The 24,516-nt window shown below is 47.1% G+C and overlaps 1 protein-coding gene across 1 annotated transcript in view; it reads right to left on the reverse strand.

Annotated features, from left to right (window-relative positions):
- The window catches only part of Vps53 (VPS53 subunit of GARP complex), a 146,222-nt gene that overhangs the window by 23,102 nt on the left and 98,604 nt on the right, over window positions 1–24,516 (reverse strand). The window contains exons 14-17 of the mRNA XM_036196517.1: window positions 16,116–16,358; window positions 14,689–14,836; window positions 10,995–11,077; window positions 10,188–10,266 (exon numbers count right to left, since the gene is read on the reverse strand). Coding sequence (XP_036052410.1) covers window positions 10,188–10,266; window positions 10,995–11,077; window positions 14,689–14,836; window positions 16,116–16,358 — 553 coding nt within the window. The remainder of the gene's footprint in view (window positions 1–10,187; window positions 10,267–10,994; window positions 11,078–14,688; window positions 14,837–16,115; window positions 16,359–24,516) is intronic.

Raw genomic sequence — 24,516 nt, forward strand, 5'->3', positions numbered from 1 at the left:
TCGACTCATGAGCTTCAATTCCAGTCCGTTTCTCAACCTCATGCTTTCTGGTGTTTTGAGACAGGGTCTTGCTCTCTTGCCCTGCCTGGCCTGCTACTCACTATGTAGCCCAGGCTAGCTTTGAACTCATGGTAACCCTTCTGCCTTAGCCCCACAAGTGCTGAGTACTAACATGCACCACCATGTCCAGCACCTAGTCCATTTCTATTACTTAAAAAAAAAATGCACAAAACACAGTCAGCAGTGCTTGTGTCTCAACACCATTCCAGTGGGCTGGTGCCTGTCCTCAGCTGCCCCCGATGATTATGGGCTTAGGCTGTTGTTTATTTATTTGGGGGGACAAGGTCTTACCATGTAGCCCAGGCTGGCCTGGAACTCAGAGAAGCCTCTGTCTTCCAAGTGCTGGGATCAAAGGCCTGCACTGCATGCCTAGACTTAGGTTGTAACTTAAACTGTCAAAACACTAGGCGTGGTAACACCTGGGAGAACTGCCATAAACTGAAGGGTCCCTGGCTTATACATCAAGACCCTGTCCCCAAACCAAACCAAACAAGAAACAAAAGAGGCAGCAGTACAAGTAGCCTGATGGCTATGTGTGTGTGTGTGTGTGTGTGTGTGTGTGTGTGTGTGCGCATCCCCCATGGGAATGCTTTGCCTGGTGTCATTTCACTTACCTGTGTGTGATGTCAGTTAGTTCTGACAGTCTTACAGAACAGGAAATTCTAGTGACACACCGAGACAGGCAGGCTTATGGAAAGCCCAAGCACTACACAAGTGTGCGGGACATTTATGAGGAAGAGACAAGGCCTCCTCCTCCCTGGGCTGGTTCATGGTAAGCCCAGGGAGGAGCTGGTGGGTGCATGCAGCTGTCCAGGAAATCTCAGCAAAGGGCACGAATGTTGTACCAGAGTGAGCAGAGCTAAATTCTGGCATTCAGCATTTAAAAGTTACCCTGATACAATGAGATTCTTCCTTTTGTGCTCTCTGTTTGGGGGTGGAGTGAATACCATCTGCTACTATATAAATAACAAGAAATAGTTGACAAAAACCTTGTACATCAGATGTAGTATTGACAGAAAGAGCAAGCAAGAAAATGAAGAAAGTAATGACGGAGTGCCCAGGACGCGTGTTTAACCAGGGGTGACATGGTGGAGCCCAGCCCATCTGCAGAGTTCTGCTCCTGCTGTCCCATGTGTGGTCCCTGCTGCCACTTCCCATGGCAGGCTAGGAGAGCCTTGCACTGTCACAGAGAGCCCACTGCAGTCCCAGAGTTCACTGCAGACCTTTGCTCCTCTTCAGCATGAGGCTCTGAAAGAGGCTTCCTGACAACCTGATCCTCAACTGAAAACCTGCATCCCCTGCCCCAAGTCAGACAGACACGGGGTACAGCCTCACGTTTGGACTCCAGCAGCTACAGTCTAGGGCTGTGGTTTGAGCTTCTGAGCCATGGGCAGCAAGTCCTGACTTCATACACACACAGCTGGGTACATGTGACTGGGTCACTCATTCCTATAAGCCGCTGCATTCTTTCTTTTCCTTCCTTCCTTCCTTCCTTCCTTCCTTCCTTCCTTCCTTCCTTCCTTCCTTCCTTTCATTCATTCATTCATTCATTCATTCATTCATTCATGTGTTTCTTTGTGTAATTTTGGAGCCTGTCTTGGAACTCACTTTGTAGACCAGGCTGGCCTCGAACTCACAGAGATTCACCTGTCTCTGCCTCCTGAGTGCTGAGATTAATGGCATGTGCACCACCACCGCCTGGTGCCTCTGCATTATTTATAGGTACCTTCTACATGCACAGCAGTGGAACAAGCCTTGGTCAGGAAATACAGAGGGAAACTATTCATGATCACCTACTATGTTCTCAGTACTGTGACCGATACTGTCACATGAACTCACTGTGTATGATGGTATTACCACACTTCACAAATGGGAAGATGAGCTTCAGGACAGGGATGACCTGTCTAATGAGGCCTGACCAATCAGCTGGCAGGTCTGAGACCCAGATGCTGGCTCATTCCACCCCAAAGCCTACGATCTTTCCACTTTATTGTGGTGTTACTTCTAGAAAGACTATCCTCAACGAACATGAGGGTAGCTGGGGGACTTTAGCCTAGTAAAATCTACTTCTGGGCTCGAAGTGCAGACTTGCAGATGACTGGGGGGTGGTGGGCTGTGCAGGGGAGGAAGGACTGTGCTGAGGTAACTCCTGGGGGTCAAGATGATCTAGGGTAGAAAGTGGAGTACAGAAGGCTTTAAGGAGATCTGCATGTGTGTGTACATAGGTCCCATCAGCAGGGAAGTGATTTTTACCTTTGTCTTGTTTTTTTTTCAGACAAGGGACTTAAACTATGGAGCTGAGGAGGACTGTGTGCTCTTGATACCCCTGCTTCCACCTCCAAGTGCTGGCACACACTTCCCCAGTGGGGCCACCACACCAGACTGGGATGGGGTGGCCGTATACTTTTCATGGCTTGTGGCGTGAGTGGTACTGGAACTAGAACTCTGGGTCTCACACATGCTAGGCAACTGCTCTACCACTCAGCTCTTTCTTCAGCCCTTTTGGGGAGTTGAGACAGGGTCTCACTTTGCAGTCCTTGGTGGTTTGGAACTTGATATGTAGACCAGGCTGTCCTGGAACTCATGAGATCCATCTGCTTCTGCCTCCAAGTGCTAGGATTAAAGGTGTGCCCACCACCTATTTGTTTACTGTGTATGTGAGTGTTTGAGTGTGCGTGTGTGTAGAGGTCAGAGGACACCTTGAAGGAGTTAATTCTCACTCTCTACTATGTGAGTCCCTTTGGGTTTGGCAACAAACACCTTTAGCTGCTGGGCCATCCTTCTATGCATGTATGTATAAACATATCAGCACAAAGATATAAAAAGTGAAAAAAAGTATGATTATTGTAATTACAGGTGATTACTGTCTTCTTTTAAATATCAGGGGTGGGGGCTGGAGAGGTGGCTTAGCAGTTAAGAACATGCACTGTTCTTTATTCCTGAGGACCCATGTTCAGTTCTCAGCACTCAGGTTGGGCAGCTCACAACTGCATGTAACCCCAGTTCCAAAGGGATTCAGTGCCTCTGGCCTCCATGTGCAATGCACTCACATGCACGCATGTGCACATGCACGCATGTGCACATGCACGCACATACACACTCACAATCAAAATAAATAAAAGTAAGTGCCAGGTATGGTGGTGCACATCTTTAATCCCAGCACTTGGGAGGCAGAGGCAGGTGGATCTCTGTGAGATAAGAGGCCAGCCTGTCCATATAGTGAATTCCAGGACAGCCAGAGCTACATAGTGAGACCCTGCCTCAAAATACATACATACATACATACATACATACATACATACATACATACATACATAAATCTGTATTTTCTAATAATAGTAAAAATATTTTTCATGAAAAAGGAAGATGCACCTTGATTATATATGGAAAGTGAGCTTGGAGGGTTCTGGCAGTGGTGCTCTGTGAGCCTGTTGACACAGTATACATTTTAATGAGGAGAATGGGAGCAGATCTGAGGCCTGTGCTAGCTGCCTCAACATGTCTTTGGGGACGGCAATTTAGTTTCCTAAGTTAGTGCATGTTCACAGTCCTGAAACCTAACAGAAATTACATACCAGACTAGAAGGAAACTGAACTTATTCCATTTTTCCTTGCTTTTTCTAAAATTAGCATTAATAGGAAAAGCTAAGTATGTTTGACCTTGGATAGAAACTTAGATTCTTTCAACCCAGTGATCAGTTCTTTAAAAAATTTCCAAAAAACAGTAAAGAGGGTGCCCTTTTAAGGAGGCAGATTTGTATCTCAATCCTAGTTGTAAGACCATAATTGGACATACTCATTCCTAAGAATCTGTGGAATTTATATCTAGAAGACAAACTTCTCATGTTTCCCCCAAACTCCCCAAACAACCCTTTCCTGAGAATCAGAGGATGGCTTTGTTTCATATATTTTATGAGAAAGAAAGATGCATCTTGATCATGAGTGGAAAGGGAACTGGTGATTTCTGGTGATGGTCCTGCTCTGAATAGCCATGCGCTTTGGGCATACTATGAAAAGCAAACAGATGACGAGCAGGCCAGGCCAGCTCTTTTGTTTTCAGGAGAGAATGTACAGGCACACTGGAATACAACATGCATCTGGTCTGATAGGATGGCCATCCCTGTGAAAAGCTGGGTACAGATCTAAAAGATGAGCTTGAATGCCTGGTGAGCTCATGACCAAGGATACACCAGAGCCAGGCACATATTTACTTTGTAAGTTACTTCAGCTGTCTGTCTACATCCGTCCATCCATCTTTGAGAGTCTCATTAAATAGGCCAGGCTGGCCTGGAACTTGATATCTGGCGCAGTCTTTGCAGTGCTAGGATACACCACCATGTTTTTTGTGGCCTGGCCACTCTGTACTCTCACCTCTCCAAAAGCAGGGCTCCTGCACACATCATCAGGGTGAAAGTGTGTCCCTAATTCTGATCATTCCCAGCCACTTGCACTGAGGAGGCTCAGCTATTTAAGTATGGGGAAAGAACCTAGGCCTCATTCTCAGCTGAAGAGACCAGGGGGCCTGTGTGTCACCTCCACAGAGAGGTATAGCCTCAGTATCATCTTTACTTCTCCACATTCCTTGGTCAAATGGGAATTCTAGGTCCTTATTTCTTTCTTCTTCCTACTTTCTTTGCCTCCAAGGCCATTGCAGGGCACCGCTATAAAGCAAGGTCTGACCTGTGCCATGGCATTCTACAAGAGACAAGACACAGACCTTGAGGTGTTCAAAGATTAAGAAGAAGACAGAGATTAGAAAATAATGGTGTAATGGAGAGGTGGTACGGGTACTGGAGTATCTTGAGGGAGAAAAAGAAATGCTCAGGTTAAGATAAGGAATGGTGACCTTGTAAGGGACTCAAATAACTAACACAATGTCAAGAAAGAACAAAGCTGGAGGGCCTGCAGCAACTGACTGCACAGATCACTCCAACATGCTCAGAGCCAAGCAGGGCAGCCCTAGCTCAGGGACAGGCTTAACCAAGTTTGCAAACCCATGCATCTGTGTGGCCTGCTTCTTCCCACTCCCACCCGTCTTTCCTTTCCCTTTTCATCCCCCCTCCCTCTCTCTCTGAGACAGGGTTTCTCTGTGTAGCCCTGGCTGTCCTGGATCCAGGCTGGCCACAGATTCAGAGGTCCGCCTGCCTCTGCTTCCTGAGTGCTGGGATGAAAGGCGTGCGCCACCACAGCATAGCTTATTCTCATTTTTAAAAGATGTACTTATTTTATGTGTGTGAATGTCCTGCTGGCATGTAAGTATGTGTACTGTGTGTGTACCTGGTGCCCAAGAGCTAGAGTTACAGGTCATTGTAAGCCCCCAGTGGGGTTCTGGAAACCAAACGCAGGTCCTTCTCAAGAGCAATGTTTAACTGCTGAGCCTCTAGCCTCTCTTCTGACTTTTAACAAAAGTCACAAGACCACCCCATAAGGGAAAGTGTCTTCTTAGCACGCAGGGGTGGAAACGCTGGTTTCCTACATGCAGAGGGGTGCAGGGAATTCTCACCTCACACCACACAGAATGAACTCTGAATGGACTGAAGACATAAACGTAAGAGCCGAACCTAGAAAGCTCTTGGAAAAACACCAAGTATTTGATTTGCCAGTAGGTAATCTATCCTTGTTATGATACCAAGAGCACAAGAATAAGAACAAAGATGGCAAATTGGACCAGCGATTTAAGGAGACATTATGCAGGAATGAAAAGTCAGTCCCTAGAATGGGAGTGAGCACAACACAGAGCTGCGACAGGCTCTGAAAGGAACGTCCATCACATGGGAGATTGAGGCGGCAGGATAGAGAGCTTGGGACCAGCCTGAACTACAGAGCAAGACTTCGTCTCAAAACAAAACGAAGCTGCCGAGCGGCGGTGGCGCACACCTTGAATCCCAGCACTCGGGAGACAGAGGCAAGTGGATCTCTGTGAGTTTGAGACCAGCCTGGGCTACAGAATGAGATCCAGGACAGCCAGAACTACACAGAGAAACCAAAACAACAATAACAGCAACAAACAAACAAACAGAAAGGAAAACCAAAAGCAAAACACCAAAAGAGAAATAGGAGGAAGCAATGACAATGACCCTCTACAATGCAGTAACAGAAAGAACCCCAAGTTTACAGCGGTGACTGTCCAGCAACCAATTCTTTAAAGAGGACACTCAGATTGCCAACAAGCACCCCAAAAGATGCCCACTGCCACTTTATCTCAGTCACCAGGGAAATGCAATGAGGCCACAGAAGAAACTTCCTCATACTACAAAGATGGCCAGGATTTTAATAAATGTAAAGTTAGTACTGGTGGGAATGTGGGAAGATCAGGAGCTCATACTGAGCTGGTAGGGATGTCAAACTGGCAGACATGGGAGGTCATGCAGCAGTGCCTGGAACAGGAATATGGAAGTCACCTGGAGATTCAGCAGTTCCTCTCCTTGGTGTGCACTGAAGAGTACTAACATACACTCACACAGATGTTCACATCATTGCTCACACTAGCTGAAAATAACTCTAACAAGGAAATAATGGAATATCACTCAGCCATTAAAAGGAATGGACTAGAGGCTGGATGGGTAGTTCAATAGTACAGCACATCTTGGGTTCAACCCCTAGTATTGTTTTAAAAATGGAGTATGTCCATGTGTAGAGGTGCACGTCTTTAATCTTAGCACTAGGGAGACAGAGGAGGTGGATCTCTTGTGAGTTTGAGGGCAGCCTGGGCTACAGAGTAAGTTCTAGGCCAGCTAGAGCTACATAGCAAGACCCTGTTTGAAAAAAGCAAACAAACAAACCTCACAAAAACACAGCAAAACCAGAAATGCACAGTACCGACACATGGCACACCATGAATGAATCTTGAACACTGAAGCGAAGGAAGGCCAGCAGGAAAAGCTACCCACAACCATGTGTCAAGTAAGTGTCCAGACAGTAATCTACACAGACAGGAAGGAGACTGATGGCTGCCAGGAGAAGGGTGGGGGGTGACGGGGGCTGAGAGATATGGGCTTCTTTCTAAGGTGATAGGGGCACTCTGGATTGAGATAGTCCTGATGGCATTATGGCCTCATATGTGTACTACATTCTATTAACTTGGACACTTTAAGGGGTGAACTGTGCTCTGGGATTTGTTCTGGTTAGTTTTTTTGTCAACCAACTCCAGGTTCCTGCCTTGAGTTCCTACATTGACTTCCCGCAGTGATGGGTGTGACCTGAGAGTTCTAAGTCCTTTCCTCCTCAAGCTTTTGGTCATGGTGTTTGATCACAACAGAAACCCCAACTAAGTAAGACAGGAACTATTACACCTCGACTTTTAAAAAGGGGACAGATATTCAAGCTGGTTCTTAAAAAGGGTACACTTTTTGGAATAGACCACGATGGAAAGCAGAAAGGTCAGAGTGAGGGAGGGCATGGAAATCGCCAGAAGGCAGAACACACTCAGGTCAGTGGGACCGGCTCAGACCTGGGGTGCAGGGTGTTTTCACAGGAGCAGTACAAACTGTACAGACAAGGGATCCAAGGTATTGACAGGAGACATGGCAACTTATTTATTAATTATTAAGCCTTATATGGCAACTCAGGAGGACCCAGAGCTTGCCTTGGCCTCCCAGGACAACAATGTGACCAGTTGCTGGGCTCCATCCACCTTGTCATGGAGCCTCCTTCCCTACCTCAGAACCAGCCCCCAGCTCTGCTACACTGGAAGCCCACTCCACATTGTCCTCATTATTTATGAAATACATCTATTTAGTCTACTGGTTATTTTGAGTTTTCTCTCAGCACAGCATAAATTGAAGACAGCCTTGCCTGAGTCCAGAATACTCTGTAACTTCCTAAGTGAATGAGATTGGCAATTTTAACAAAAATGACTTTGCTAACTTAACAATCTTTGGTTTCCACTGCAGTCCTGTTTGGAATAGCCTCCTCATCACACATTCTTTCAAGACAACTGGACCATGTCCCGCCCCTGTTGGCTTCTCACATGCTGACTGTTGGAGTCTGCTTTTCTCCTAGGTCCCAGCTTCCTCTCACCCCCACCACAGTTCTCTGCACACTCTGCTCCCCTCTCCTGCCTCCACCTACGGGGTGCAGCACCTGCAGACCATGCCTATGCCTTTTCCAGCCGTGTGCTAGGCACAGTCCAAGCTGGACAAGTCAACCGGCAGCAGCGATGGGACCAGAGACAGACAGACTCACCATCACAAAGGTTTGAAGAAATCCCAGAAGAAACCCACAAAACAGGATGCAGACACTAACAGGGGGTGCATGCGGAGTCAGTCCATGACCACTGCCATGGTTACTTTAGTCACATGGATCTCATTTTGCTAGAACTCCAGAAGACTCAGACAAAAAGGAATGGCCTTCCAACTGCAATGCTCCCAAACCTATGGTTTTCCTGTGATATAAACACAAGACTCTGGAGGTGTGGTTGACATTTGATGGTGTGCATCTGGGGAGAAGTGGATGGTGAGGAAGGGGAACTTGAGGGAAGTCTGCCTAATGAACTGACAGTTCATATAAGCAACACCTGGAGTGTTAAACCCGCTCCATGTGTTATTTTACTGAGAGAAAAAAGATTCACTCTTCCTTTGGTCAGTGTGAAAATCTTTTGGCAGCTGCGTCCCGGGCTGCGGTGTGTGGCGGTTCAGGAGATGGCAGCTGGAATGGATCAAGCTCAGGATGCACAGAATGTTTGCCAGCAGTGAGGGACTAGCTGGAGCCCAGGAAACGAATCCTCACGGCCCACTTCTTTGAGAGAATAGACTAGCCTCCAGCTGCCTGTTTACAGAGTGTGGCTGGGGATCCCAGCTGGGCACAGGGTTGGCCTTGAGAACAGGAGCTCTGGAACATCAGCTGCATCTCAACATCCTACTTCACTCCTTAAAACCCCAAAGCCAAAGTTTTGGGGTCAATCTTATTTTTGTTAAATGGTGATAATCTACTATAAAACCAAATGTGTCCTTCCTGAGCATGGCATTCCTCTTGTCAAGAGGGAGGAACCGAGGCTCTCTGAGCACTTGACTGGCACCACCAGGCACTCAACTGCTGTCCACTCTCACAGCTCTGGGAGGCAGCCAGCCAAATGCACTTCATGTAGAGGAGATGCATGGATTTAGTCATCTGTGCAGTACTCTCAAAAGGAAAACTAGAAAATGTAGGTCTGTCTGGTCCCAGGGTCCAGGTTCCTCCCACTGCCCTCTGTCATAAATTCTACCTAGTTTCCCCCAGACAAGTGAGTCTTCCAAGACTCCATGACGAGGTAGGTGTTGGTAAGCCTTTTCTGGACAGGGTCAGCTAGTCAATGGTTTTGTTTTGGGTGCTACAAGGTCTCTGTTATAACCAATAATTCCTACAGTTCCAGCACAAACCAGCCATGGATGGTGCATAAGTGTATGAGCATGGCTATGTTGCACTAAGACTTGGAGGAACAAGTGGTGGGCCACTGTTGGCTGCAGGCTATGGTTTGTTATCCCTTGCTCTACAAGGCTTGTTGGGTTTAAAAATCAACAAAGAATTGCCTACTTTCTACTTAATCAATAAACATGAAGTCTTCAATATGGTCTAGAGATGTAAGGAATACTCTTGTTCTTTTTTGAGACAGGGTCTTCCTGTGTAGTGCAGGCAGGCCTTGAACTTGAAATCCTCTTGCCTCAACCTTCTAAATCCTGAGATTATATACAAGACTCACCACATTCCTCAGGAATTTACACTCTTTGGGGAAGGAAAGACAGGCATATAAAACCCCAAATAGCAGCACATGGTGAGTGTCAAAGGGGCCATAGGGGGCTGAGTCCACTATATGATCAAATTATCTAATCACCAAAGATCTGGAAGAATTGGCACCTCTCAGTGGGCAAGACTGAGCAAAGAGTCAGGAGTCACTGGTGTAGAGCTCACCAAACTGCTCATCCGGCAAGAACAGAGGGTTCAGCAGGAGCTAGATGCTGACCCAAGAACCCATCTCCTTCAGATTCACCAACCCCCCGCTGGCAAAAGAGCCAGCAACAGCCAGGTGAAGTGAGCCTAGTAGGAACTCTGGAGGTCTCCCCAGTTCCCTCAGCTGACACTAAGCAGAGTCTGAACACACGAGGGAAGGCACGTGGGTCACTCTGGTAGAAGGCCAGGCCCTAACACCTTACCTTGCTCATGGCAATCAGGGCAGGATCACAGGCTGCATCCAGATCCTGAACCAGCAGCTGGATGCTGCTGGAGATGACACTGTAAAGAAACAAACTGTCACTGCTCCCAAAGTGACAGGGTGGTGGACACAGTCACTGCTCCAGAGGGGGACAGGGTGGTGGACACGGTCACTGCTCCAGAGGGGGACAGGGTGGTGGACACGGTCACTGCTCCAGAGGGGGACAGGGTGGTGGACACTGTCACTGCTCCAGAGGGGGACAGGGTGGTGGACACAGTCACTGCTCCAGAGGGGGACAGGGTGGTGGACACAGTCACTGCTCCAGAGGGGGACAGGGTGATGGACACAGTCACTGCTCCCAAAGTGACAGGGTGGTGGACACGGTCACTGCTCCAGAGGGGGACAGGGTAGTGGACACGTCCCCCATAGGTGCTTTTGGCAAGTGTGCAGAATTTAAATTTGTCATTTCTTTATGAAATCTTGGGTTTTAATCACTGACAATGGAGGAACAGCTAGCTCTTCATGTCCTGTTCTTCTTTGGGTGTGTCATATTCAGTTAGGAGCCAAACTTCAATGGCTACTCCCATAATCGCTAACCCTAGAGTCTCTCTGAGTTCTCCTTGAAAGCATCTGTAGTAAACACTTGTTTAAGTCAGAATGAGGAGGAGGAAGAAGAGGGAGAACAGGGTACTGCTTCTCATGGCTGGTGGAGACTGCCCAGGGAGCACCTAGATTCTGTAGGGACAAAAGCACACACTACCTGTGAAGAAGAAAGGTGGACTGGAGCAAGCGCCTGGAAGGTACGTACGTGCTGAATGTGTCCATTTCTCCCGTGAGATTAATTCGCTCAGTCAGACTGACATCAACTTTTTCTTTAAGTTTTTCTTCCAGCTGTTCGAAAAGGGATAAAGCAGAAGCATGTCCAATATTTATCCAAAGGTGTTCCATACTACTAACTGAGGCTCAAAAGGGATGAGGCAGACAGGTCCAGACACAACATGAGACACATTTAATTCTCACTGGATGTGAGGGAAGTCCCATTACTCTCACTTCATAGATAAGGACTGCAGTAGCCCACCCAAGACAGCAGGTGGTACGGCCAAAATCAGCTGCCTAGAACCCAGCCCCTTTGGCACCACATTGGGCTTACTTCTAATGACGCATCAGTTGCTCTTGTGGTTTATCCTCCACAAGGTCCTGCTTTGAGTGGTTGGTCCCTAGTGGTGGTGCTGTTCTGAAGGCTGTGGGGCCTTTATGAGACAGAGACATCAGAAGCTGGCTGAGGTCTTCTGAAAGTTACAGGAAAGCCCTGCTTCCTGGCCACTAGCATGCAAGGAGCCTCCGCTCATACAGACACAGCCAGGAGCACTGGCCCCTCCCCACTTGACAGACTGCAGGAGCCTCTCCTCCCTTTAGTCATACCTGTGAAAAGTAACACGTCTGGTCTCCCTGCACTCCCATGAAATGTAGCCTCACTCACAGTGCTGAGAGCTTTCAAGGTGAGTGACAGCGAAACCAGCAGAAACAGTTGCTAATGTGTCTATGGCCACTACCTTGCCAAGGTGCCAGATGTCTCAAGTGGTGAATTAGAAATACATCTTCACCTTGGTCAGTTTAGGGCTTAGGGCTTAGGGCAGGAACACTCACATACTCCTGAGCCTTGGAGAAAAATACAACTGATCAGACTCTGGGAGGACCTAAAAATGCCCTAGGAATGGATAAATCTTGTACTTCTAAACCAGTCCCACTCACTCTAAGGCGATGTATGCTCCGCATCAAAATTTAAAGTGCTCTTAGAGGACTCGAGAGATGATGCTTCAGTTCCCGGCACCCACGTGGTGGCTCACCACAACCTGTAACTCCAGTTTCGGAGGATCCATCATTCTCTTCTGGCCTCTATGGGCACTGCATGAATGTGGTGCACATAAAACACATAGACACATACACATACACACTAAAAAACTTAAAAACAAAAATGTTCTTAAAGGTGTACAAATGAGGGTAACCTTTTTAGAAGGCAATATAAACTGAATCTGGCAATTTTACATTTAGAAATGTATTTTCATGAAATAATGAGAATAATGTACAGAGTTTAATTCCGCCACTACTTCTGGAAGCCTGTTTTGTGCCAGGCTGTTTAAAGGGGTGAGGGGCCATTCAGAGAACTCAATGGGTCGGATGCTGTATCTGTGAAGTTCTCTAGGAAGGGTTTTCACTACTGGGAACCTGGAGGTAGTCTACATGGACACTGATGAGGAGGATGAGACAGTGTGCACATGCTCCCGTGGTCTCTGCTATTTCACTGTAGTATGACGTGGGTCCCGTCTACCTGTCTGGCTTCATCTCGCTATTTCAGCCTTGCCTCCAGCATTGCAGTTTCGGGGTCTTTGTCTCTGAGGACCTTCCCACTCCATACTTCCCCCCTGCTCACTCTCCTGACCTGGCCCCCACTTCCTTACCCCTCGAGCTCCTCTCTGGGCATTTGTTTCTTCTCCCACACTTACCACAAAACAGTGGTGAACCCCTGGCTCATTTGCTTGCTATCTGTTTTCCATCAGTCTGAGTCTCCTGACAGAAAGATGCCTGTCCTCTCTGTGCCGGAACCAGAGGCAGCGCCTGGGGCAGGAAGTGTGAGGTAAAGCTCTCTTGGACTTCTGAGTCTCCTCTCACACCTCTCAAAGATGGGGACTTCAGTACAAGTGTGCACCGCCAACCCCAGGTTATGGGGAGCTAGGGATGAAACTGGGGCTTCATGCATGCTGGGCAAGACCTGGACCAACTGCGCTGCATCCCTAGTCACCCTACCCCATCAGCCTGGAATCAATCATTTCTCCAGGAATCTCTGCTTCTTCTAAAGGAACATGGCATTCAGACATCTCATAGGTGGCTAAGAATGCACACACTTTTATAATCAGTAAGATGATTTTCACTAAATTAAAAAAAATGGCTGCACAAGTCATCAAATGGTCTCTGGTTTACTCATACTTCTAAAATACCTAAGAATCTGATCCTGAAATACAATATAAAACTTTTCAGATACTATATTCAGAAAGATGGATTTGTAAGACTATTTAAAGAAGCAAAACTTTAAAGCAGTATAAATAAATACCAGGGCTATTATTAAATATCCACTAATCCTTTAATGGAATATTATATAGTCATAAATAGTAATAATAATAAAGATAATTTAGTACCAGGAGAATGTTAAGACACTAACACTAACAATAAAAGGATATAAAAGTGAACTAAGATAACTGTTTATAAAATAACTCAAGCTGCTAATGTGATTATTTGAGGGTGATGGCATCAGGAGTAGGCTTGGTGTGTGTGTGTGTGGTGTGTGTGTGTGTGTGTGTGTGTGTGTGTTTATGAAGAGATTTTATTGCATTTATTCGTAGTCAAAGTGCTTAAGAGGAAAGAGACCCAGCTGAGAACGTGGGCCAGGTTCCGAAAAGAGTCCTAAGTGCAGTGTTCGGTTCGTATGCTACTTTGGTTACTTCACTTTAAAGATTCTGTATTAAAAGTCTGGCATGGTGGCACATGCCTTTAATCCCAGCACTCAGAAGCAAAGCCAGATGGGTCTCTGTGAGTTCTGGACCAGCCTGGTCTACACACTAAGACCCTGTCTTTCTCATTCACTCTAAACACCTATGTTCCTCATGAGGGGATCTGGTGTGTGTGTGTGTGTGTGTGTGTGTGTGTGTGTGTGTGTGTCTAGCTCCAGGGCCAAAGTGATCTTCAAGTATGTATATGTGACCATGCCCCAAAGCAGAGCATGCTACTGCCTTGGTCTCGGCATCTGGGCCCAGCTTGATGCCTGAGTTCACACCCTGGCACATAGGGGGTCCAAGCTGTCATGGCTGAACTGCCCCTTGTGACTGTTCCCTTAGGGAACAAGCATCAATATCAGGAAGAGCAGGGCTCTCCCAGGTCACTTTCTTGCTCCTAGCCTCAGAGGGACCACAGGCCAAATGGGGAAACAGAGCCTCTAACCCTATGGAGGGCTGAGTTTTGGCAAGTTACTCTGGCTCCTCCTCTGCAAAGCTAGGTTGCTGAACTGCCTTTGGGGGCTCCAGCAGAGGCCTTCCTTCCCCTTCTGCTTCCCAGTCAACATCTCAAACAACAGTTGTTATGGTGGACAGAGAATGCCAGAAAATGTCAGGAGACACATAACATCTTGAAAGACTTTGCTTATTAACATGCTAAGAATGGAGTCACTGGTGACTCACCCACCAAAGGCTGGGCCTGGTACTCTAGAGGGAGTTTATTTCTCCTGAGAGACACTGTGCTACTTTAAGAGGTCCTGCCTGGTTGGTAGCTTACATAACTTGAGGGTGGAGGCTGTAAGGTGGCTGCTGGGGCATCTATGACTCCACGGTGAGTTTCTTCCTGTGAGGCCAATAGGCCTGCCCAAGGTCAGTTGAGTGAAGCTTAGCTCTTGGGCTCCACTCCAGCTCTAGCTGAGTGCTCCATGATGGCAGCATGCTCAGCTGGGTGCTCACCTGCTGGGTGGTGGCCAGACAGTACTCAGCTGTGCTGAGGATGCTGCAGATGAGGCACAGCTCCTCCAGAGTGAACCTGGCTACTTCAGAGCCCTCCTTCTCTTTGAGGAGGCTGCTGATGGTCAGCCCCCCGCTGCTGCTGCTGGTCCTAAGGAAAAGAACAGGAACTAGTCAGGCTGCAGCTGCTAATTTGCTTCCTGAAGCTGTGTATTTTATGACAAAGAAGAAAGCGGAGGAAAGGCTGGCTGCAGTACAAATAAATCAACATACAATGGGTCCCTTTGCTCCAGACCTTACCTTGACTGTCATCTGTTAGACCCTCTCAACCACAGGAACAGGAAGAGACAACACCAAGAGAGAGCCAGTGAGCAGTCCTGGGATGATCCCATTCTCACCCAGGAGGCTGTTTAGCCTAGTGCCTTGCTTGGGACCCCAGGTGCAGATCTCACTCATGGGTCATCTGTAGCACAAAAGTTACTTTCCCACTCAACCCTCCCAGTTAAGACAGTACATGTGGAGCTCCTAAGTCTACCAATGCACATGTGTGCCCAGGCAGATAGCAAAGGTTGACATCGGTGTCTTCCTCTATCCTTCTGTACCTTGTTTAAAGATATGATCTCTCAGTAAACCTGGAGCTTGCCAGAGATGGCCTGACTGGCTGCCATTGAGGCCCTGGAGTCCTCCTTTCTCTGCCTTCTAGTTTTATGATTACAAGTGAGTGTTTCCAAGTTCAGTTTTTAATGTGTGTCCTGGGGACCTGAACTCAGGTCCTCATACTTGTACAGGAGATACTTTATCCACTCAGCCTTCTCCTCAAGTGCAATACACCCATGTCTTTAAACATATGACTGTGCACATAGCACTAGAGGCTGTGGAAGATAATGGGGGGGGGGATTATCCTGTCTATCTGGCACTCAAGGCATGAACACACTCACCAGGCTGGAGCAACATTGCCTCTGCTACTGAATGACTTTTTTTCCTGTGTAGAGCTCATGTGCACTGTGTACATATGTATAATAGGTCCAACTCAGTGACGCACTGTGGCCTACACTAGTGGATGGGGACCATGCCTGCTGACAGTCATGGGTAGCTGTGGATTGTCATTAAAGCGTGTCAGGCCCTTGGGAGCCCAGGAGTGTTTTTCTCCTTGACATTCTTAGCAGCTCAGTAAACAATCCCAGAGTAACTTTCTTTAAAGACCCCCATATTGCCAAGCAGTGGTGGTGTACTCCTTTAATCCCAGCACTTGGGAGGCAGAGGCAGGAGAACTGTGAGTTCGAGGCCAGCCTGGTCTACAGAGTGAGTTCCAGGACAGACTCCAAAGCAACAACAGAGAAATTCTGTCTTGGGAAAAAAAAAAAGACCCCCATATTTAGGGATGTTGAGAGTCTCACTTCCCTGCTGAGAGTGAGGAGAACAGGACTCACTTAGGCAGATTGCCAGAGAGGATCTTCCAGGCGTATTCTCGGAGGTACTTCTGGAAGATGGTAGTCAGGGCGATCATGGGCTCGCCTGTGCTGAGCTGTGAGCACTGCACCATACATTTCTTGTAGTAGACAAAGAGGTCAGCGCAGCTGGGGAGTACAGCACCCCCTTCGTCAGTGTTAGGCTTCGGTAGGCCCTGGGACTTGAAATCTGCCACAAATCGGTCTATCAGCTCGCTGAGGTTTCTAAAAAAGCAGAAATGTTGTTTCACTTGGGGAGATCAAGCGAGGATGCTGTCTGCAGTAGACACAAGTAATTCTCTCAAGTGCTGATTCCTGGTGCTACCCAAACTTCCAAGTGGCTGCATTTTACCCATGTCACCACTCACCTCCCTGCTAAAAAGGTGGCAGCAATAGTCTGCCATTGTACACTGGTTTATTCCAAGGCATTTCATCCCCACGTCCAGACCCAGGGCCCCATGAGAGACACTGCACTGCTGCTCCTCTAGAAGGTGAGAAAGCCGACACCTGAAACTCTGTCACAAACCTGGGGACAGAGCTGAGTGGAGAACTTGACCACCAGCTGCCCTTCCACAAACCACAGTCCTCAACACCGAGGATGGGGGCCATTTCCTCAACACTCGTGGTGGCCCAAGAGTCCTGGCTGTGCTTTATAACCATGTCACTGGACTCTAAGTCTGCAACAGTGACCTTCAAGGCACCTATTTTACTACCCCCTTATCCACAAAGTCCAGCAGCCTGGACCAACGCCTCATGCTTTTCACCAGGCTGTGCGAAGGTTCTGATGGCAGCGAAGGTGTAATCATTGCCTGCCATGATGGTTGGAAATCCTTGGAATCCTTGAGTCCAAGCAAGTCCTTCCTTCCTAAGGTGTTTCTGCTAAATACCTTGGCACAGTGGCAAGAAAAGAAACTAACACAAGTAAGAAAAAACGTGCTCTAACTCAGAGCTTGTTTTTAATCTTTTGAGAAAGATTTATGTGAGAAACTTTAGCATTTACCAAGCTGTTTCACAGAACTTATTTATTTTTTAATATAATATTATTTCCTTTCATAGTCTACACATGATTACTGGTATAAAGGCTAATACTTCACGTTTATCATATAGAGAGAAATCTTGTTAACCTCACAAGTTCTAATAAATTTAGTTTGCGAATAGAGAGATGTTGTTTAAAGACCAAATGCCTTTCTTAAGATGAACAGTTTTTTTTTTTTCCTCTTATAACTTCCAGAATCAAAGATGCAAAAATATCTTGGGATAACAGTGACCGGGAACAGCTCTAGGCTTGGTTGTGGTCGTGATGGCGGCTGTGACCTGTCTCCACTTTCCCAGTCAAACATCCCTCAATTTGTCCCAGTCACCTGGAGTCATCAGGGCTGGACTCTAGAGGGCCCTAACCACTGGCATCTGCACAGCTCTGCTGTGTGGACGATGGGAGGCCCCATTCTTGACATGTGGCACCTTTTTAACTTGCTGGCTAAGGCTACAAGAATCCAGCTGTGTTTTAAAACTATATTTATACAATAAGAAGAAAAAGGCAAGAACCACACACAGCACCGATTAGCAGGAATAGGAAACAATTGACATTTTACTCCAGTGCTTTTGTTATTCAAAGTTTATGACATCCAGATGTGGTTGTTTCACCCAGGCTAAGTCTCTGCCGGTAGAGAGAAGGGCCTCTTTAGTTGACCTTGGAAAATGCCTGGCCATATCCCCATTCTTGCCTTCTTTCCCATGGATCTTCGCAACTCTCTGGCACGGCCGGCCTCTGCTCCAGCCAGGAACCTAGGCCAGTGCCTTCTGTGGCCCCACTGCTGGGCCTTCACCTGTTGCCTCCGGACCAAAGCACCTTTCCGCTTGCCTCCAAGCCCAGGTCTCACTGCACAGCTCAGACTAATACCTGCTCGCTCTCTCAACTGGAACTGCCAGCACCAGCTACTAACTGCCGTGGATTTTTTTTTTTTTTTGGCTTGTCCATCTGTTTCGAGATGGGGTCTACTCCATAGCCCAGGCTGGCTTTGAAGTTAGGACTCTCCTTTTATATTAGCTTCCGAGTGCTGGTTGATAGTGTGTGCTATACACCTGGTTCTTACTAATGCTTTTTCCAGACAGGGTTAAACTTGTGATCATCCTGCCTCAGTCTCCCCAGTGCTGGAATGGCATGCATGTGTCACAGCACCTGGTTTTGGCACTTGAGTTAATACTTTTCCAGAGTGTGTGATGTGTCAAGCTGTTCTTACCCTGGTGTACAGTGGGGACGTGAATCAACAGGGCCTGTTCCTGGGTCCATGCTCTAATTCCATCGTACTGAGAACAGCACTCCAGCTAGCACCTGGTGGAGACGCAGCTGCTGCTTTAGAGCAGGAAGGTCTCCTCCTCTGTGCCCACTGCTGGCTCTCCCTTGGGGGCAGGTGTTTGTGCATGATCCCTCAGCCCCCTGTGCAGGCTGGTGTTCCAGGCTAACCTGCATGTTGGTACCCAAAGCATGCTTAGCTGACCACCCTCCCCATTTTGTTCCTCGGGATGGGAATAGAGTGGTACAGATGCAGAACTAGACAGGCGCTGGGGCTGTGGAGGAGGAGAAGGAAGTGGAATGGAGGGAAAGAATGCACTCAGGTCTGCTGGGGAGTCTAATCTACACAGACAGTGCCAGCAGAGGCAAGGGTGGGCCCTGTCGTCATTTTACTGCGATCACTCATCTGTCCTCAGCACCATAACTATCCTGACCTACTTCCTACCTCAGAGTAAGATTACAATGAATTATGCTCACACAGCATGGAGATATTGTACACACACACACACACACACACACACACACACACACACACACACAGCCCTCTAAAGATTACATTTTGTAGACTGTCCACCAAGTAACTTTTGACACTGTTCTCTATTGCAGATGAGAGAGGAACCTGCTAAGGAAGCTTCCCTGTGCTCTCCTCCACTCCGAACCAGCATGCATCCATGTCCTATAAGACATGAGATAATGAGCTTTGCAGAGGAAGAGTAGAAGATGCCCCAGTGGGAACCTGTGCGTTCACTGCTTATGAAGTGCTGAGCCAGTCTAGCTAAATGCCAACCACGACTCACCGTGTGCAAGGCTCGAGGGCTGTAAGTGCAAGATACAAATAATTTAACTTAAGGCTATCACTGCTTCCAGACGTTTTGGCAAGGTCTTCATTTAGAATTAACGGAGAAAGGCATTTGTAGCACAACAGTCTGTGGACTGGAACCACAAGGGAGTCTTTTTTACCCCAAAGCACGTACAATCAAGTAAGAGTTTACAAATGGTCAAGGACTGCTCAGGGAGCTATGGAGTGTTGAGAATCTCTGAATGCTTAGAATATTCACATTTCAAGACAGTGACAAAATGCTAAGTCAGAGCAGGCTGCAGAAAAGTCTGCAGCAGGTTCAGGAAGAGAACAAAAACATGCAGCCAAAGGTGAGAGGTAGACCCAGCTACATCCTCAGCTACATAAGGTGAGACCAGCCTGGGCTACATGAGATCTATAAACAAAGAGAGGTGAGTACAGACTACATGTGAGGGAGATGTGAAGGAGAGGAAGAACTTGGTTGAGGGTGGAAATGCAAAATAAAAATGTCTCACCTTGAATGTGGCAGTAACAACCTTCTGAATTCTTACCGCAATCCCTTCGGATCTTTATCTTTTTTTGAGATTTTATTTATTTTATGTGAATGAGTGTTTGCCTGCATGTATGTCTGTGCAACATGTGCATGCAGTACCTGAGAAGGCCAGAAGAGGGTGTTGGACCTCCTGGTATTGGAGTTATCAGTGTTGTAAGCCCCCACATGAGTGTAGCCAGTGCTCTTAACTGTTGAGCCAACTCTCCAGCCTCTCATATCTTAATGCTGTACAACACACTTTTACCCCCTCTTTTCTTCTTGGTCTTTTTCTCCTATTAGCTTATAAGATGTGTTATAAATACAATTTCATTTATTCCTCCCAGAAGCTTTATATTGAAGATGTTATTATTGTTGTTTCAAAGGTGAAGAACCAAGGTTGGTACTTGAAATGTCTTTGCCTAAGGTCATAGATTTATTGGCACTTACTTGACTTCAGATGTTCCACTCTCCCACACTTTGACCTGAGGTCTATGGAGCAATATGCAGATGCATGCCATATTGCTGTTCCTGACTCCCTAGCTGAGAGAAACATCATAGATATGTGGTGTCTTTCTCTCTCTTCTCTGCAGCTTGAGCTTTGTCCCCAAGTACTGTGTGAGCATTTGCAGGCTTCACATGAGACACTGTTGGAGTTTTGCTGGTTAAGTCAAAAATGCATAAGGAGTAAAGAGTATTACAGAGTGGTATCAGTGCAGGGAAGGATTAAACAATGGAGGATATTAAACAATCTTCAAGGCAGGCTGGGTTTAGCATGATATTAGCTGGTGGATCTGCAGTTAGCATTCAGAAATAGTAAGTCAGGCTGGAAAGCAGTAGCCCTGGGAGGAGACAGCCCAGGAGGCCCACATAGATTCAGCACGCATGCTCTCAGGGTTGCGCTCACTAACCCCTTTTCACTTCTCTTGGGCCAGGGCTGTGGATTTGGTTCTGGGGTCAGGAGTGAGGTTGAAGGAAACTGAGAGGTGGGCTATCTATGGACAAATGGAGGAAGAAGTAAATGTAACACTTTTTACTGATGTGTTACAGAAGGCAGTTATCAGCATGGGACCTCCAGTGCTCTTAGGTTAGAATGGGGGTCTTAGTATGAACCCACAGGCTTTAGTGTAAAGTCATGTGTGGATGCATGAATGTTCATACAGACACAGTTCTCTCAGCTGAGTGCCTGCAAGCAGTGGCACCCAGCAGCAACCAGCTCAGCCACATGAGGGCTTGGTCTCTGCAGTTCCTCCACGCAGGGAAATGGGGAGCCTGGTTGTGAGCATGACCCTAGGGCTGGACTCAGAACACAGATAAGCCTGGTGCATTTCACTGTGCCAGAAAGAAGGGCAGTTCTGGGGAGATGACGGGGCATGTAAAAAGATGAAGAGGGCACGAGAGGCTCACACTGCCCATCACGGGGACCTGAGCACTCAAATGACCGTCCAGAGAGAAAAGGGCAAGAGTGGGGAAACTGGCAGGGGCCAGGCGAGGCCTGGAGACTGGGGACAGTACTGTACCGACTTAACTTCCAGGCTTTGTTGTTTGGGTTTTGAGACAGTACTTTGCTATGTAGCCTAGGCTGACCCAGAACTAACGATCCTCCTGTCTCAGCATCTGAGTGTTGGATCACAAGCATCTGCCACTATACATGTCATGTGCCAGTTTTGATAATTTGCCACGGTTATATAAGACATTAACATTAAAGAGAGTGTAGGGTATGGAATATGGGAAACCTGTATAATTTTTCTAAAAGTATAAATCAATTCTAATATAAAGAAAAAAGGGTGAAAGATAATCCACTGAATAAAATCAGAATTTGTGAGCCATGTTCACACACACACACACACACACACACACACACACACACATATACATATACACACATACACATACACACACATACACACACATACACACATACACACACATACACATACACACACACACACACACACACACACACACATTTTTTTAAAAAAAAGTTCAGGTCATCTTTAATCCCAGCACTCAGGTGGCAGAAGCAGACAAATCTCTGTGAGTTTGAGGTCAGCCTGGTCTACAGAGTGAGTTCTAGGTCAGCCAAGAATACACAGAGAAACCCTGTCTCAAAAAAAAAAAAAAATAAATAATTCAAGTCATCTTCAGCTATGTAGCAAGTTTGAGGCCAGCATGCAATATATGAGATCTTGTCTTAAAATAAATAAATCATGGAATTAATTAAACACAACTGGTAGAATGGAACATGACTCCTAGATTCAATTGGTAATAGAAATCAATGTGACTTTGAAGATTATACTATAGTTATGTAGACTGGGTCCGTCTAAGTTTTTACTTACTTATTTTTAAGAGTCATTATTTACTTATGTGTATGTATGTATATTTGTACATATGTACATATGTATGTGCACATGTGTATGTGCCAGAAGAGGACACTCTGGAGTGGTAGTTCCAGGCAGCTGTGAGATCTGGGAACCCAACTTCAATCTTCTGAAAGCGCAGTCAGTGCTCTTGGCCTCTAAGCTCTCCAGCCCCAAATGTTTGCTTGCTTGTTTAAAGCAGTGCTGGGTCTCAGACCACGACAAGGATTTACCTTGGTCACGCTAGGTAAGCACTCGACCACTGATCCACATCCCTAACCTTGATTGTTTTACTTATGTGTATACTTATGAATGTGTATGTGTGTGCCCACAGGGGCCAGGAGACATCGTAAGATCTCCTGAAGCTAGGGTTCCAGGTTGTTGTGAGCTGCCTGGTGTGGGTGCTGGGAGCTAAACTCAGGTCCTCTGTAAGAGCAAGAGTTCTTATTACTATGTGGAGCCATCTTTCCAGCCTCAGGTCCTTGTTTTTAGGTCATACACACTGAAGTATTACTGAGTAATAGGAAGTCTTTTCTGAGATTTGAAGAGTTCAAATGACTTTAAAAATGTATGTGCGGAGCTGGAGAGATGGCTCAGTGGTTAAAAGCACTGGCTGCTCTTCCAGAGGTCCCAGGTTCAATTCCCAGCACCCACATGGCGGTTCACAACTGCCTGTAACTCCAGTTCCCAGGGGATCTGACACCTTCACACCAATGCACATAAAATAAATTTAAATAAATTTTTTAAAATGTATGTGCGTATACATGTAGATGTGTGTGAAGTAAGGCAGGAGAGAGGTCAACCGCTGAGAAGCGGGTGGAGGGGACAGTCGGGCAGGTTTTCTCCTTCTAACTCCTCCGTAAGTGCAAGCTATTTCAAAAGAAAGCAGAGCTAGTTCCAGAAGGGTTGTGGGTGACAAAGTCGGGGAGGGAGCGGGAAGGCTCACAGAAGTTAGGCAGGAAACTCAGCAGAGTAAGCAGAACTGAGTCACAGGACCTTCCTGACAAGGAGACCACAGGGCAGAGTGAGGACCATGCTGATGTGGAAATCCCACCACAAGTCGGTCAGGATGTCACTGCAGTGCCTGAGCAGAAGCCACAACACCCTCTTCGGGTGGACACAGAAGTGGGGAAATCACTTCATGAATGTAAGGACAGCTTAGCCCACCCAGCTTGTCGCACAGGTGGCTTTCGGGGACTTGTTTCTTGCCACCTTCCTGGAGACTGGCTTGTGGACCTCCTTCTGCTGCTTGGCTATTTTGTCTGGACAGGCACTGCCAGAATGTTCCCTGGACAGGCATACTGCTGAGGAGATGAGAGCACAGACCCCATTCCTGACCCGATATGAGCCTGCAGCACTGAGGAGGCCACCTTCCCATACAGGCATCCTGAACAGGATCCCAGAGGGAGCAGGGCAGGCCGAGTCCCTGAGCGTCCCTTACTGTGGGCCAAGGGGCCTCTTATCACTGTGTTTCACTCCCATCAAGGCCTATGAGATGGCTGATGAACCTTGTTGCACACAGGGCAGAACGGAAGGGGTTAAGTGGCACGCTGGAGGCTCTAGGCTGGGGAGTACAGAGCTGACTAGAATCCAGGTCCTTCTGGCAGCCAGACTCCTGCTCTCTGACTGTTAGTCTGTGTCATCTGAGAGCTTGTGAAAGGTCTGCAACTCTCCTCCCTTGCAGACTTGAGTTTGGGGTATGGTAACAGTAGAGACTGTACATATCAGTCTAATCTGAGCTCTCTCGCACTTCAGGATTCTCTGACCAAAGGGGAAAATGATCTGAAAGTCCCTTGAAATCATACTCAAAATTACTATGTATGCATAACTAATTTTTTTACAAGAAGTCTATGGTTTACTATTTATTTGTTTGTTTACTTATTTATGATAGTGGGGATTGAACCAGAACCTTATACATGTTAGGCAAGTACTCCAGCACTAAGCTATATCCCTGCCTCTTTTTTTTCTTCAAGACATGGTTTCTCTGTGTAGTTTTGGTACCTGTCCTGGATCTTGCTCTGTAGACTAGGCTGGCCTGGAACTCAGTGATCGGCTTGGCTCTGCCTCCTGAGGGCTGAGATTAAAGGTGTGTGCTACCACTGCCCGCTACATTGTATTTTTGAGGCAAGGTCTCACTAAATTGCCCAGGCTGGATGTGAACTCATTCTGTAACCTAGGCAGGCCATCTCTCTGCCCTCTGAGTAGCTGGGATTATGGCCCATGCCTCCAGGATTTTTAAAGGATCTATGACTTGTCAAAGTTTAATAAGCACTGCAGACATCATGTCTGAGTGCTCTGACAGGAGAAGAAATGGAGTTCATCTCTCTTCTGCTTCAGGCCCCTGCTCGTGCTACTGTGTGACTGCAGTACAGTCCTGTAGCCCCTTCCCCAGAGGAGCCCCC

This window comes from Onychomys torridus, chromosome 8 (genome assembly GCF_903995425.1).
Source record: "Onychomys torridus chromosome 8, mOncTor1.1, whole genome shotgun sequence".
Classification (NCBI taxonomy): Eukaryota; Metazoa; Chordata; class Mammalia; order Rodentia; family Cricetidae; genus Onychomys; species Onychomys torridus.